General features: G+C 44.4%; 1 protein-coding gene across 4 annotated transcripts in view; it reads right to left on the reverse strand.

The window, feature by feature from the left end:
- Nucleotides 1–15,456, reverse strand: part of CFAP61 (cilia and flagella associated protein 61) — a 256,250-nt gene that overhangs the window by 46,822 nt on the left and 193,972 nt on the right. For all 4 annotated transcript variants that reach the window (XM_083175929.1, XM_083175928.1, XM_083175927.1 and 1 more), the window contains one exon: nucleotides 11,284–11,489. In XM_083175929.1, coding sequence (XP_083032055.1) covers nucleotides 11,284–11,489 — 206 coding nt within the window. The remainder of the gene's footprint in view (nucleotides 1–11,283; nucleotides 11,490–15,456) is intronic.

Raw genomic sequence — 15,456 nt, forward strand, 5'->3', positions numbered from 1 at the left:
GATACCGTGAATTATCAGTTCTCATATAACACAATTTGGCTGCAGCATCAGAGCACCAATTGGATTCGATTTGGAAACCCCCTTTTAGAAATCCTGGGTTTGCCGCTGTTAACTGGCACATGTTAAAAGAACCACAGATAGAACTAATGTCACTTGTGTTCACCCTAGTTTGACCTGCATCCTGCACTGTATGAGTGAAATCCCGCTCCTGTGCATATACTGGTAGGCTCCCAACAGAATTAACCCTAGAATGTCTGTGTGCGCATGTACATGTGGTAGGGAATATCGATTGTAAGCTCCACAGGGCAGGGACTGATGTGAATGTTCAACTATACTCTGTGAAGCGCTGCGGAATACACTGTAGTCATAGGCGAATCTAGGGGGTGGTCCGGGGGTGCACAGGACCACCCATTAGCCCATTTTGTAGCTGAGGGATGGGGCTTTCCAACGAGCCCAGCCCCATGTCTCTAGCCCCCTGGGAACCGGAGATACTGCCAAGCAAAGTTGGAACGTTTTCCCTATAGGATAACATGGGACCCGCTAATTCCGACCCCCACCCAGTTCAATGGCTGCCAGTTCCCCCTTCGGCATCACTGAAGCTCGAAGTTGATCTCAGTTGAACCCAAATCGCTGGGCCTTCAATCTAATCACAGGCTGGATCCATATGGGTTAATTGGTTCCAGGGATATTGAGCATACCTCCCAACTGTCACGATTTCAGCGGGACAGTCCCGATTTTCGGGTCCTGTCCCGCTGTCCCACCCGCGGCAGGCATTGTCCCGCTGCGGGGGTGGCAGTTGGGAGACCTCCCAATCTAATAGAATAGACACTGTGCGCATGCGCACAGCGTCTATTCTCGTATGAAAATGAGGTTGTGGCTAATTAGCATAAGCCACACCCTCATTTGCATACGCCCCACCCCCTTTCCGGAGTGTCGCGTGAGTGTCCCTATTTCATCAGCACAGAAGTTGGGAGGTATGTATTGAGGTTAAACCGTGTTTTTTTTTTCATTTCTTAAATGTAATTTCATGACTGTTTATGTTCTTTGAGGGCAGATTTCTCTGGAACCAAACAACCCAGTTTCACGGGACCAAAATCATATGAAGCCAACTCAAAAGTTCTTCAATATTATACTGGTCTCATGTAAATGGGTCAGTTGGTTCCGAAGATATAGCTGGTTGGTTAAAGGGGGGTAGGGAGAGGGGAGTGGTTGTCTCTCCCCCTCACACCAGAAAATGCAGGGACTAGGCTGGTGTATAAGGGGTCAGCCTGGGAATGTCCCTGCATGATCCTGGGACCATATTCCCGGGTAAATCCCTGCATTTTCTGTTGTGAAAGGGGTATTATTTCAAACAGCCGTGACCTGCAGTGCTCTGAATACAGCTGGGCAGCCCCCTGCTCTCTGCCCAGCTGTCAATGACTGTCACCCCTGCAGCTTCCGCTCCAATTCTTCTCCAAGCTTTCACCTCAGCCCGCCCCCCCTTTAATCATGTGGTGCCGGCGCCCGGCGTGCACAACAACAGCGTGCACAATATTTAAAATGTCCACTCGGCTAGAGGGGACACCAGGAGGGGAGTGGGAGTATGCTCTGTGCTGCACTCTGCTCCTCTCCCCATAGAAGCAGCTGCACCGCTCTCCACCTCTCCCTGCAGCAGCAGCGAAGGTTCATATAAAAATTTACAGTAAGTGGCACTTTTGGGGGCATTGCTGAAGGGACGCTACAAGTGGCGGTATGTGGGGGCATTACGCATAATGTGCGGCTTAATGTGTAAGGGGCATTACGGTGTGCGGCATCATGTGTAATGGATACTAGGATGTGCGGCATCATGTGTAATGGGTACTATGGTGTGCGGCATCATGTGTAATGGGTACTATGGTGCCATCAAGCAAGAACCCCCTAGCAATGAGCACATAGGTAAGCAGCACTTATGTGGCAAATATGTAATGGGCATTACGGTTTGTTATATAGTATGTAATGGGCATCATGATGTGTGGCAGAATGGGTAATGGGCATTATGGTGTGTGGCCTTATGTGTAATTGGCATTACGGCGTGTGGCTTTGTGTAATGGGTATTACTGAGTTTGCTAAAATGTGTAATGGCCATTACTGTGTATGGTACTGTGTAAGTGTAATACCACACCCCTTTTTGTGATGCCACGCCTCCTTCCCATGAGGCCACGCCCCCTTTTTGCTGCGCGGCTAAGCCGCGCAAAGGTCCCCCTGCTATTGTGTCTACATCTGGGACCACCCATTACCATAATTCTAGATTCGCCTATGACTGTAGTATATAAATAACTGTAATAATAATCTATGTTTTGGGCTCTGGTAACCAAGTGTAATTGTTTTCATCGATTTATTGTCTTTGGGATTTAATAGAAAAGCAATCATGGGAACAATCATAAAATCTAAAGTTAGTTACAAGGATATTATATAGAATATTTTTTCCAGTTATTTCTATCATTAAAAAAAATCTTCAAGCGGTCAAGAGAAATAGCTTTTTTGTACATCCTCCTCCATGGATTGAAGCTCTTGTAGAAATGGCTGCAGGTCACAGATCAGACAGCTCCACTTTAAGTGAATGAAGGGGCATTTATCCGGTTACATACAATGTTGAACAGATGAGTGCTGTATGTGGGTAAAGTTACTAGAATTAATAGAATAGTCTTCAAAGCAATACACAGGGCTGGATTGGGATACAGTGGCCCTAGAGAGACATCTTGGAGTGGCCTCATGCAGGCAGGACCAAGGCAAATGCTCGTGGATCCCAGAGGTGGATTTAGACCTCCTGGGACCCTAGGCAAGATACTGGTTTGTTGCCCTGTATTTTTGCTGCAAGGTGGTATCGCTAGAGTACCTTAGCGCGTACACAGTCTACCGATAAATGATCAGCTGCATGAACATCGGAATTGTGTACAAATATGAAGCAGGCTCTAGGTCATTTGGAAGTGGGCTTAATACCGGTCACATTTAAAGGAAATTTTAAAAGGACTGCCCGCTTCACTTTACAAACATGTTTCATCCTATCAAAGGGACTTTGGGAGTGTGGGCAGTTCCACATGATGTCCAGATATCACGCAGTGGTCGTGCAATGCTACTCTGGGAATATTTTAGATGGCCAAGATATCTTTATGTCTCTTGGAATCTGCTGGGCCCAGACAGGCGCCTATGCTGCCTTGTGGACAATCTGCCTCTAGTGGAGCCAGCACAAAAGTAGGCAATATAAGTACATTTTCCCTAGGACTGTGCCAAGCAAGAAACAAGGATAGGTAGGTAGAATTACAGTAACCCACTTTTATGAAAATTTGGTAAATGAAAAAAAAACACCACATCCACACACTGTTGCTAACAGGCCAAATCAGACATTTGCAGCATAATTGTTTCCTGAGAGCACAGTATCAGCGGACTCTGAACAATTCATACCGGGTATATTAGGTGTCACCATTAATATCGGAATGCAATCTATTCCTAGTGATAGATAGTCCACTTATTGATATGAAAAGAATGTATATGGTAGGAAGGAAACCTACATGCTTTAGCCTTGTATAACTTTGGTTCAAGTGGTTTCTTCTCTTTACATTTTTTTGTTGCCAACAACCAAACAATGTAAACTTCAATCTGTAATGATTAGACTCATTCAATGAGAGGTCAGTGTAGTGAGTAAATTCAATTTTGGGACCATGGTGAGCTTTTCCATGCATGCTTTATCACCACCGATAATTGATATTAGTCAGCACAAATGGTTTGCAGGTCACACTGGAATAAGGGAGAAAAGTTCTGGAAATAAGAGTTGGCAACATAAGATGCAACTATAAAGCCAGAAGATCTGCAGTAGAGAGAGCGGATGCTGAGTTCAAGTCACACCAGCTGCCAAGTGGAAATCAAGAAAGCAGCACAGCCAGCCGAGAGCAGAAGTACTGGAAGACAAATTGCCCCTACTGCTGACTCTCTACGCCTCAGGAACAGGTAAGAAGCCTTTATATGTTTGGGAGCACCCTGTCCCATCAACTAACACCATTAAACCTTCCCCATTAACCTCTTAATCTGGGTGCTATGCCATTACCTTGTCTTTCAGTGGGGAAAGCATTAGGCACACCTTCGCCCCCTCCTTGTGTCTTCACCTCAATGAGCACTACGCCTACACCATATGTATCCTGTAATGGACTGCAAGCTTCCCACGGATGATAAACCACAGGGACCACTTCCCACCAACATATATATATATATATATATATATGTACTTCTAAAGACATAAAGAGCTGAATATTTAAAGGATTGGCCACCAACTTGCTGCACAAGGTTCAAGTGCTCCTCTAAAAAGTAGACAGGATATTCCTGGCCTTACAGACCCCTAAAAATGCAGGCCATTTCCAATGCCCATTTACCCACACAAACCAAGTGCCTCTAGGGCAGGGATGGGGAACCTTCGGCCCTCCAGCTGTTGTTGAACCGCATATCCCAGCATGCCCTGCAACAGTTTTAGCATGGCCAAATAGCAAAACTGTAGCAGGGCATCCTAGGATGTGCAGTGCAACAGCTGGAGGGCCGAAGGTTCCCATCCCTGCTCTAGGGAATAATAGACAGATTAGGTGATTTGGCTTAGTAAATTTGCCTTTGATCCCCTAGTCAGGCCCACATTAAAGATAGTTTTGGGTTACTGTATTCTTATAGCACTGCCAGTGTGTACTGATCTGTATTTTAACTTATGTTTCTGTATTTTGCATTGTGTCTGTGATCATGTAGCTAAATCAGACGGCACAGAACCCCTACCGGTAGTACAGCTGCATAGTAACTGAGAGAACAGATTGTTGATAGGGTCAATACACTGATTGCTGTTAGCTTAGTAATGGTACAATAAAGCTGGTAGCTAGGCAGGCATTTATGTGGAAGGGCTATCGTGTACATGCCTGAGTGATGGCGACAGTAAAAGAAAGTGCAGCCTGTGTTACCCTATTCAGACATCCAGTCAAGGTAAGTTGCTAGATTATTATTATTATTATTATTATTATTTTATTTATAAGGCGCCACAAGTGTTTCGCAGTGCCGTACAAAGGAACAGTACAGGGAAACAAAACTTGGCATAACATTGAATAAATATCAAAAATAGAGTACAAATAAAGAGCACCACAGTACAATACACATTACAGCTAAAATATAAGTAGTGAGGACTCAATCAACATACAGCTAGAGGCTTCAGGCCAATGATGGAGATGAGTATGCAGACGAAGATGGTTACTGAGTGTATAGAAGAGCTGTGAGTGAAATGTGAAGAGAAGTGGGCTTTGACAACAGGAGGGAATATCTTCCTTTGCCCTTGTGTGAAAAAGATGATAGCGGGTGAAATCTTCCCTGCCACTGGCATCTCAGTTGACCGCTGTTGGCCAGAATAAAACCAGAATAGGTGAAACAAGGAAAAGCTCCTCTGCCATCTCCCTTACTCCTTAGCATGTACACTCCCAAAATGAGTTGGTGCAGCCCTGTACAACTCTATTGTTTTACAGGTGTATGTCTGGGTTGCTGTGAGCAGAATGTGCCAGGTTTGGTTCTGCTCAGTCATCTGGATCTGGTGATTCACCAATTCTACATACATGACATCCATCTTGTGACTGGAAACACACAGAATTGCCAGCCAGCAGGACACTCAACAGAGATGGTTTTCTCTTGAACACTGATGGTGCCATACTTCTGACTTTTTGCAAAAGGTAGGATCCATAGGATCCACTAATTGTTCTACACTAGTGTGCCGGACTATACTTTGACTGGTGTTGAACAATTCAAACTCGAATACATGGTAAATAATATATACGGTACAATATATATATATATATATAATTATTATTATTATATTTTTAAATAGAATACATGTATCTCTAATTCAGACTTCAACTTTGAAAAGCCATTTCCCTCTTTCACCATTCATGGTTAAAATCCTGTTTTATATTATACACATTGTATTAGCTTTTCATTTTTAAGTGCTTCTTTCTATCTATTCATATTCATGTCTAATGTTATAAGAGCTAATGTCTTCTGAAACCTATATCACAAAGCATTCTCCCTGTATAGAAGAACACGGCAGCGTAGCGCGACTGCAGAACAATGTCACCTATTTATTAATATTTCAAATGAACATCTCCTGAGCTCCTTTTATCTTTCTTCTGCAGCTCATGATAGTGTTTGTTTCAAAATGCTTTGAAGCATTACTGCTTCCCAGAAGGTCAGCGTGCTTGACTGCCAAGAGAGAAGAGCACATGAGTAGCTGGGTAATGCATGTTATCACGTCTAGCTATTCACTTGTAAGTAGCACTTACAATCCTTGTCCTAGGGAGGTTCAGGCTGATGACACTGGTGACCACAAAAGAAAGTCTTACACAAAAACCTCCTCTATTTTTTTTTCACCTCTTTGTTAAAGATTTCTTAGAAACATAAAATGATTTCAAAGTGTTTTCTTCTGCCTTTTGCCACTTAGCTCCAGACTATTTTAATTTACAATGTCATTTCATATCCTGGCTTGCTATGTATCTATAAAGACACAGTTCTCCTACACCATTAATGATTCAACTTGTAGGATGAGTTGCAACATATTTGTCTACTTTATGGATCACCAAGGGATCAGAGAAAATGACAGTAACCTCCACCACCAGCACCATACGCCATACAGAGATGAGTCTTCCGCACTTATGGCCAATTTCAGATGTGGACGGGAATATGGGAATAGGGCAGGAGACTTCACACCTTCTACTAAGTGATCTGGACAGCATCAACTGCATGATCCATGAGGTTGTGCCAGCCAGCCCAGATCCACCAAAGAGAACAGGAAATCTCCATCCTCCGTTGGCGATCCTGGCCTCATTCCATTCCCACAACAGCGGCAACATGCCTCCTTTTTGGGAGACATAGGATATCGCTGCCATACTGCGTCCTACATCCAATACTGCACATTCTGCAATCTGAACTTTTTGGCATGAGTTACACACTTCCCCATCTGAATTCAGCCCTTACTTACTAAGGAAGAGAAACAGACTCTGCATGGAACTGCTCTCCATGCAATTCAAGAGTTTTTGTGATAGAAGGAAGCAAAGAAAGTATGTTTGCCAAATGGAAATCAGGTGGTTCCAGTGTATATCGTTCTTAGGGTTCATGGAGATCACTATTTCTAAAAATGAAGGCAAATTTATAATATATAAGTGATCAAGCCTGACAACTTCCACTTCTACAGGTGACTGCAGACCTTAAAACTTTTAAATGGTGGCAACCGGAAAATTCTGCTTCTTCTGATCAGAGGAACATTGGGTAATCTGTAGTATCATGTAATATGTCTCATTAATATCAAAACCTAAAACTACATATTCCATTTCATGTTGGAGGATGAGCTATTTAAATAAGTTTCAATTGGTAATGCAAACACATTCCAACATTATCTTGGGATCATAGATTGTTTTAACCCCTTTGAAATATCTTCACATGTACATGCCTCTTTAATATGTCAACCTGCTGCAGGACAGTAGAGGAGTTTAGTGGGCATATATACGGTTCATATTTGGCAACATTTTTTACCTCCAGTGGGAGATCCTGGAGGGGAGGTTCAGGGGAAAGTGTAGGGGGGGTGTCACCAAGCCCAACCCACATCAACTTTAATTACAAAGTGGTCAGTCAGGGATCTTTCTATATTAAACTAGGGGTAGTATTTAAAGATCTGCTAGTTAAGTTGGACATCACTGAATTAAATAAACCTCCAAAACCTGCAAATTTATTGTTCAGACGTGCAGGAATTTATCGCTGCACAGGATGTATTAACTGCAGATTTATGCTGACGGGATTATTTTTATCATCCACATACTGGTACAAAATTTTATATGAAATATGCCCTTTTATGCACTTCAGAATTCATAGTATATACATTGTCTTCTCCTTCCAGGCTTTATGACATAAACATTTAAAGAATGTATGGCCAACCATCGTTCCTCTATAAGAGCAGCTCTTGAAGTTAAATCAGCGAACAACCAGTAGCATGATATTGTGTTCAGGTGGGCCACACTGTAGGGAGTAATCGTATTAGAAAATTGTTACAACTGAAGAGCCGATGAATATTTAAACTTGATACTTTATCACCAAGTAGGTTAAATGAATCCCTTGGGTTACATTGTCTCCTCTGACTTACCAATATTAGCTTATGATATGATGTGGTCATATGCTATTTAAGTTGTTTTTAAATGATCTAGAACGTTATGATTTTAACATTCATTGTTTAATTGGTCACTCTGGTGATATGCTGATTATCTCCCTAGTGGAGGCACAGATTGGCAACGTCATCTGTTTGCACACTGGGATCCCGACTGGTCGGACTCAGACAGCATGGCGAGTACAACAAAGCCCCTCGCCACGCTGTGGGCACGGTGGCTCCCTACACTCGCCACCTATTCTATTCTTCCTCTATGGGGGTCGTGGACCCCATAAGGGAGAATAGCCGGTGGCCGTCTGGAACCCGTCTGCCGGTGTCTTAACAGTCAGGATCCCGACGTTGGGTAAATGACTGTTGGGATCCTAACTGTCGGGACCCCGTCCGGCACCCAACCTGAGCTGGTGTCCCACAGGGGAGTATCATTTCAGCATATTGGAGGGAGGTACCATAAGTATATAAATGTATGTATTGTTAAGGTGCCCATACACGGTGTGTTTTTTCTCTCTCATACATCACATTGCAAAGTACAAAAAGCATGTGCAGCCTGTACTTTTTGTACTAGATCGCATCAAATCTAGTTGAAAACATACACTCTTGCAGCATATTGCATGCATTTTGGTCTAGATGCGATGCGATCTAGTGCAAAACGCATGGCGCACCGTGTGTGGGCACCTTTAATACATGTTTATCCCTGATTAGGGTATTAGTATTTATCAAGGGCACAGTATTAAATACTGCTAGTGCATGTATGATTAGTTTCCAGATTAATAACAGCAATGCACTGTATAAAATACATCACAGTCCTGTGCAGTATCAGATAAACAATGTATAACGCATAATTCAAGTGTGCAGTCTTTAACCCGATCCCTAGAAGAGGAGGAGGAGGAGGAGTTTCCCTGTAACCCTGTGGGTCAGTCCAACCCTGGTGGCACCAGACGCACGTTGTGGGATAAAATGTCCAGGTTGACAATCACTCAGTTGACCACTAATGGAGTGTAGGTCGACACCTAAAAATGCTCGACATACACTAGGTCTACAGTGACAGTAAGTCAACACAAGCAAAAGGTTGACATGAACATGGTTGACACATGAAACGGTCAACATGGCTTTTCACGTTTTTGGGTGTCTCAACATATATTTACATGGACACCGTATAAGAGTACTGCATCCCTCACTATGTATAGAACACTATTATTTTCCCAGCTCGCGTCGACTGGGATCGCTAAGTATGAACAGGTCGGTTAAAAAAAATCATGAAAAACTCGTGTCGACCTTTTCATGTGTCAACCATGTCTATGTCGAACTTTTGCTTGTGTCGACAATCTGACAATGTCAACCTAGTGATGTCAACCATTCTTAGGTGTCGACCTACTCACTGTTGACCATTAGTGGGCATCCTAGTGATTGTGGATCCTGCCGACTGGATACCCCAGACGCACACACCTTCCTTCGGCCCCATGGATGCAATTTTCAGTAGCTAACATGTTTATCTGGGCTATGTAGCATAATATTTACCAAGGTAAAGTAGGAAAAATGACATTACCAATAAGTTCTGTGAACATACGATGGCTGTTGTAGCACATTCAGGCAGTACAGGTTATGATGGACTCAGATGCCCTCATTGACAAAAAAGTATCCATCTAAAATATAAGCACACTTGGGCAGCTTTGGGTCTCACAATGTACAAGTGCGCAGGAATGAGCATCAAATGCTGAAAGCCACTAGTGCTCTTCTGTCTGTGTAAGACAGTGCATGCTCTTAACCATGATGCAATCAGGTGCAAATGGAAAGGAAAATACTTTAGAAGTCCAACTTTTTTTCCAGAAGCATTTCCCCTTTTGATTGAGGCTGAAACAACAAAATCAATGCATCCAAAGAAATGTTTTGCCTCTCATATAAGCAGGAATCGTGTGTTTCATTTGAAGAAAATGTACAAGTACACAAAGCGCCAGAAGAAATGTCACAGAGTCTATTAGTATGAATTATACTACCAGATGCTTAGTACAGAGAAAGCGATGGAATGTACTCAAGGAAATGGTTCAGTATTGTCTGTGCTTTCTCCAGTGTACCGAAAAGCTGCCTGTATCTAGAACACACTCTAATGTTCCATAGGGACTGCTTCTGAAGCTACAGTTTCCTATTTAAAAAAAAAACTAAAACCACTAAAGGTCCACACACACTGGGCGATTTTGCCCAGCATGTATGGACAATGATGATGGGTAAAATCGCCAGTCTGAGTGATTTTCCCAGAGGTGGACAACTTTCCATAGCAGGAAATACCAGCATATGAGCTGCGGCCGCCGGTGATGATGAGGGAGCGCGCATCAGTGCTCAACGTTCATTGTTGGCCCGTACACATTAGGCAGCTTTTGAGCAGGAACCAGCTCAAATGACAAAACTGAGCTGCTTTCAGCTCAAAATCGCCCAGTGTGTATGGGCCTTAACACTAAGAGCTTACTATGCGTACTTAAAAACACAATTCCAATCCTGAAGGAGCTATTTTCCAATGTTCAGTACTTTGCTCATACGCTGATCCATTCTGCTCATGTACAAATGGTTCCTGTGACACAGGACGCAGTACAGAATCAGAGTGTCACTGATGGACAGTGGAATCCAAGGAAGTAGCAGCAATACCAACTGTGAACGCAGGCGTGTCCATGTCTGCTTGGGGTGGACGGCTGACATCACATCACGTCAGCGCCCGCCCCATTTCATCCATTTCCATCCATGATAAAAGTAAGTATGGATTTACTTTTATCCACAAAGGGAGGAAAAAATCATTTGATAGTGAGTGACCATCGAATGACTTTTCCTACGTGCGACCGCATGCCAGCAGATGTGTAAGCATCCACATCCACTCACATGCTAGTGCGGGGATTTGCTCGGCGGGGAGGCGTGTGTTCGGCGGAGCAGAGGCAGCGAATATATGCAGCCAAGAGAGCAGATCTGAATCAGGCCCATAATACAGAAAATGTAGGTAACACAGCAACATACAAACCCCACAGGCATAAAGAGAAGAGCTTATCTGGAGAAGCAGCAGGCCAGAGCTAATTCCCCATGTGCAGAGGGGACTTTATATGGAAACCTATACAACAGCCGACTCTTACCTGTAGAGGTCTGAGATGAGCCCTTCTTGGAAGCGAGAACACAGGTTATTAAGCAGACGCTCATGCTGTCCATATAAACATTTGAAATTTGACTCAGGAAATGGTTTCCGAGAGAGACATGTTATGGACTCCACCATGCTGTACTGATTGATGTGTAGCCGGAAGTAATCACCATTAATTGCTTTGCCAGTTACGATCTCCTGACCCTAAATTAAAATCATAACAAAAATATTAATATTGCAAATCTTCCCTTTCTCTCCAAGGGTCAAATGACCCAATAAGAATTAGGCATATGCAGATCCGGATTTACCAAGATGGGATCTTATTGGCTATCCGGCTGTCACATGTTTTGGAGCCAAAACATGTGACAGCTGATAGCCAATAAGATCCCGTTTTGAGATACAAAACGTAAAAATATTATATCTTATTATAATATATGTGGATTTAGAAACGTTTACATTGAGATAGACAGCTAAGTTCATTCGCACAAGGACCAATGTTTGGCATATGCGCAGCTGCATTTCTGCACATGTGCATATGCTGGTTGCATGCGGCCATGGCGAACAGACTGTTTGCCGGTTGCATGCGCCCAAGGCTGGGGACGTGGGGCGGCAGCGGATAGTCGTGCCCATGGGAACGCCCAGCATTTCATGGACGTTCTCATGTAAACACTTGGTGTTCCCATGGTAATTGGGCCGGGGGCAGGCAGCTGACACCACTGAATGTCAGCTGCCCACCTACTTCCTCCCGAGGGTGCACGCAAATCTAAGTGACCTGAGAGTCACTTAGATATGCGTGCACGTTCCACATAACTCGATGGTCGGCGACCATCGAATGAACCACTGGCTGCGAATGGATGTTTGTTAAACATTCATTCGCAGGCCCTGTGTGCGAACACATGCTGCAGGGGAGGGCACCACCATCTGGTTGACTCACAAGGGTGAGAATTCGCATCCAAGCATCCAACCAGAATAACCCCCTTAAGCTCACTTATTACATGTTTTGGTAAAATCAGAGAATATGGTTGAGAGTAGTTTACTTCTGCATTCGGATCTCATCAGCACCACACAGGGAGGACAAGCAACACAACCAGTTAAAGAGGGAGGATGGTATTGTGTTCTCCCTAGCTGTGACTCTGCAGGCACTAGTGGAAAAGGTAAATGCTGGAGGCATGAGAAGTATGTGGGAAGGTCATGGGCAAATCTTTGATGACCATGTGGGGATGTCTGGGAGAGTTATGGATTAACGTATCGACCGGGTTTAGGTCGACAATACCATGGTTGACCATTAGTGGTCGACGGCATCTAGTTAGACCTTTATACTTGGTCGTCCGTGTTTACATAGACAGTGGTGCTAGATTGATGGGAGGAAAGCATCTACAGAAACCTGGTCGACAGTAGCAAGGTCGACACAGTTTTTTAAATCTTTTTTGGTGCCAAATGTCAGATGTGTGCCTGTGGACATTGCGTATGTGCAGAGTGTCTCCTCACATGGCTTTCTGCGCTCACCATGCTTCAGGCACACTATTATATTTTTACTTTATGGCCACTTAGATAGTAGAGTAGGAACCAAGTGAGCCGGCACCAAGAAAGACGAAAAACCAGTGTTGACCATGTTACTGTCGACCAGGTTCCCGTCGATGCTTTCCTCCCCTTAATCTATTGTCACTGTCTATTGCGGACAACCAAGTTTAGATGTCTAACTAGATGCTGTCGATCACTGGGATGTGGTCAATTTACCTACAATCAAAATCCCGACGTCAAAATACCAACAACCATTGACCGACGGTCAAAATAACGACAAGGTCAAAATACCGACTTGTACATACTTTACCATCCCAGTGGACATTGAGGGGTAATATAATAGTGTGCCGAGCGCAGTGAGGCACCGTGCCCGAAGCATGGGGTTCATGTCGACCTATGTCAACATACAGACCCAAAAAAAGTATGAAAAACATGTGTCTAATTTTGACCTGTCTATATTTTAAATGTAAGTATTTTGACCTTGTTGGTATTTTGACCGTCGGTCAATTGCTGTCGGTATTTTGACCTTCGGGATTTTGATTGTAGGTAAATCATACCGAACCCCGATCACTAGTGGTCGACCATAAACCTTAACCCAGTCGATCCGCCATCCGGATACCATCTGGGAGTATGCCTGGAGGTCTAATGACAGGATACTCAGGCACAGGGCCGCCATCAGGAGGGTGCTATGGGGACAACTGTCCAGGGCCCCATTGCTCTGACAGACAGTGGGGCACGGGCCGCTGCATCCCTGCATGTCCATCAGCACCCCCCTTCACTAGACCTAAAGCCGCCCACCGCCGCCGGGTCCTCTTGTCGGCATCTGCAGGAGCCATCTACCGACTCCCCTCATTCTTCTTCAGCGGTCAGGTCGCAGTTCGTTTGCAGCTCTCCGCACAGAGCCCCGTTGCCGGTGCTCTGCGGCTCTGACCTTCATAGTCCAACGTCCAGCGTTCATAGTCCAGCGTTCATAGTCCAGCGCCTGCTGCTGCTGCCCACTGCCGCCCTGGACATTGAGACAGTCAGTGCAGTAGGCATACAGCAGGGACGCCCCACAGGGATTAGGAGCTGGCACCACACGCTATCACAGTGGTCTGTACAGAAGTTTAATTATTGGCTACAACTGAATACCGCTTGTGTTGACATTTGGAATTGTTTTTTGGGTTACTATTTATTCATTTTTATCTCTTAAGATGCCCGTACACGGTATGTTTTGTACCGTGTGAGGCACTGTGCGCACCCATGCATCGCATCTATTTTTAAAGGCAACGTACGCAATGCACCATGTACGGGTGGCATTACTTTGGGAATCATTCTGTGCATTATATTGTGATTTTTTTTTTCGAATAGTGTCCCAATTGGAGTCCGCTATGTATTAAGGGGGTCGTACTGCCTGCACGAAACAACCCCCCCCCCCCCCCATCCACTTGCAGCCTTGATCACCGACCATTGAATGATTTCTTGAGCACTCGCAAATCTTAATCTCTCTCTGGTGACTCAGATTTGCCGCACCCTGCTATGTGAACGCTGTACACGAGCGCCACGCTGACAGTGCAGGTCGGTGAGGGCGCTTGCACAGATGGCCTGCTTATCACCATTGGTCCCTGTTGTGAATTTGCAACCTGGAGAATACACCAGAATGACCTCATAAATGCATTGTTTTGGCCAATATAAAAATATTTTTTTGTAATAATAGGGGGGCCCTGCCTATTTTTCAGTCACGGGACCCACAATTTCTGATGGCAGCACTGCTCAGGCATATGAACGATATCATATGGGCATGATGAAAAGTGGAGAACATGTTGGAGTTGTGACGTTGGGAGTTCTGAGGCATAAGTGGAAGTCTGTGAGCATGTCTCTCTATGTATGTATACAGTGGCGTAACTAGAAATGTGGTACTTGTTTCCTAGCATGGCGCCCAGATTTCCTATGTACGGCACCGTAGGGAAATCGCATCGCATCGCATGAGATTTTTATCGCATGCGATGCGTTTTTTTTCCGTCTTTTTTTCTATGGGCATTGTACCCCAGTATATCGCATGGCATCGCATCGCATGTCCCGCAAAATCGCATGCGATCACTTGCGATTTTATAGGCTGTGCGATGACATCCAAAAATAGGTTTAATGCACCCCCCACTATCCACGCGAACCCCGAAGCGTGAGGGGTGGTGGAACGCGTCCTCCGACTTTTTCATTACCCCACTAACCACGTCGGTGTGGAGTTGATTTTATATATTGTGGCAAGCGCAGCGAGTCACCAAGCCCAAAGCGTGGCGAGGGGACGCGTATTACTTTACATGTATTTCGCGTCCGCTCGCCACGCGATCGCATGCGATTTTGCATGAGGTGCAATGCTATGAGATGAAATGACCCTGGGGACAATTAACGTAGTGGACGCCGTGCTTGAAACAAGTACAAGAAATTTTGCTCCCCCCAGCCAAAAAAAACTGGCGCGCCCCCTAATTACACATTACACTGCAAGCCATAATGCCAATACATGTATGTATAATTATACATACACAGGAGGAGGAATTGTATATATAAATACAGATCATTCTACTGAAATGTACCTACTGTACATGTCTTTATTAAGCACTCATGCCTCTGGAAACAGGATCAGTCAGACAGTGACTTGTCTGCACTGATGTGA

The sequence above is a fragment of the Crinia signifera genome, chromosome 3 (assembly GCF_055691185.1).
Source record: "Crinia signifera chromosome 3, ASM5569118v1, whole genome shotgun sequence".
Classification (NCBI taxonomy): domain Eukaryota; kingdom Metazoa; phylum Chordata; class Amphibia; order Anura; family Myobatrachidae; genus Crinia; species Crinia signifera.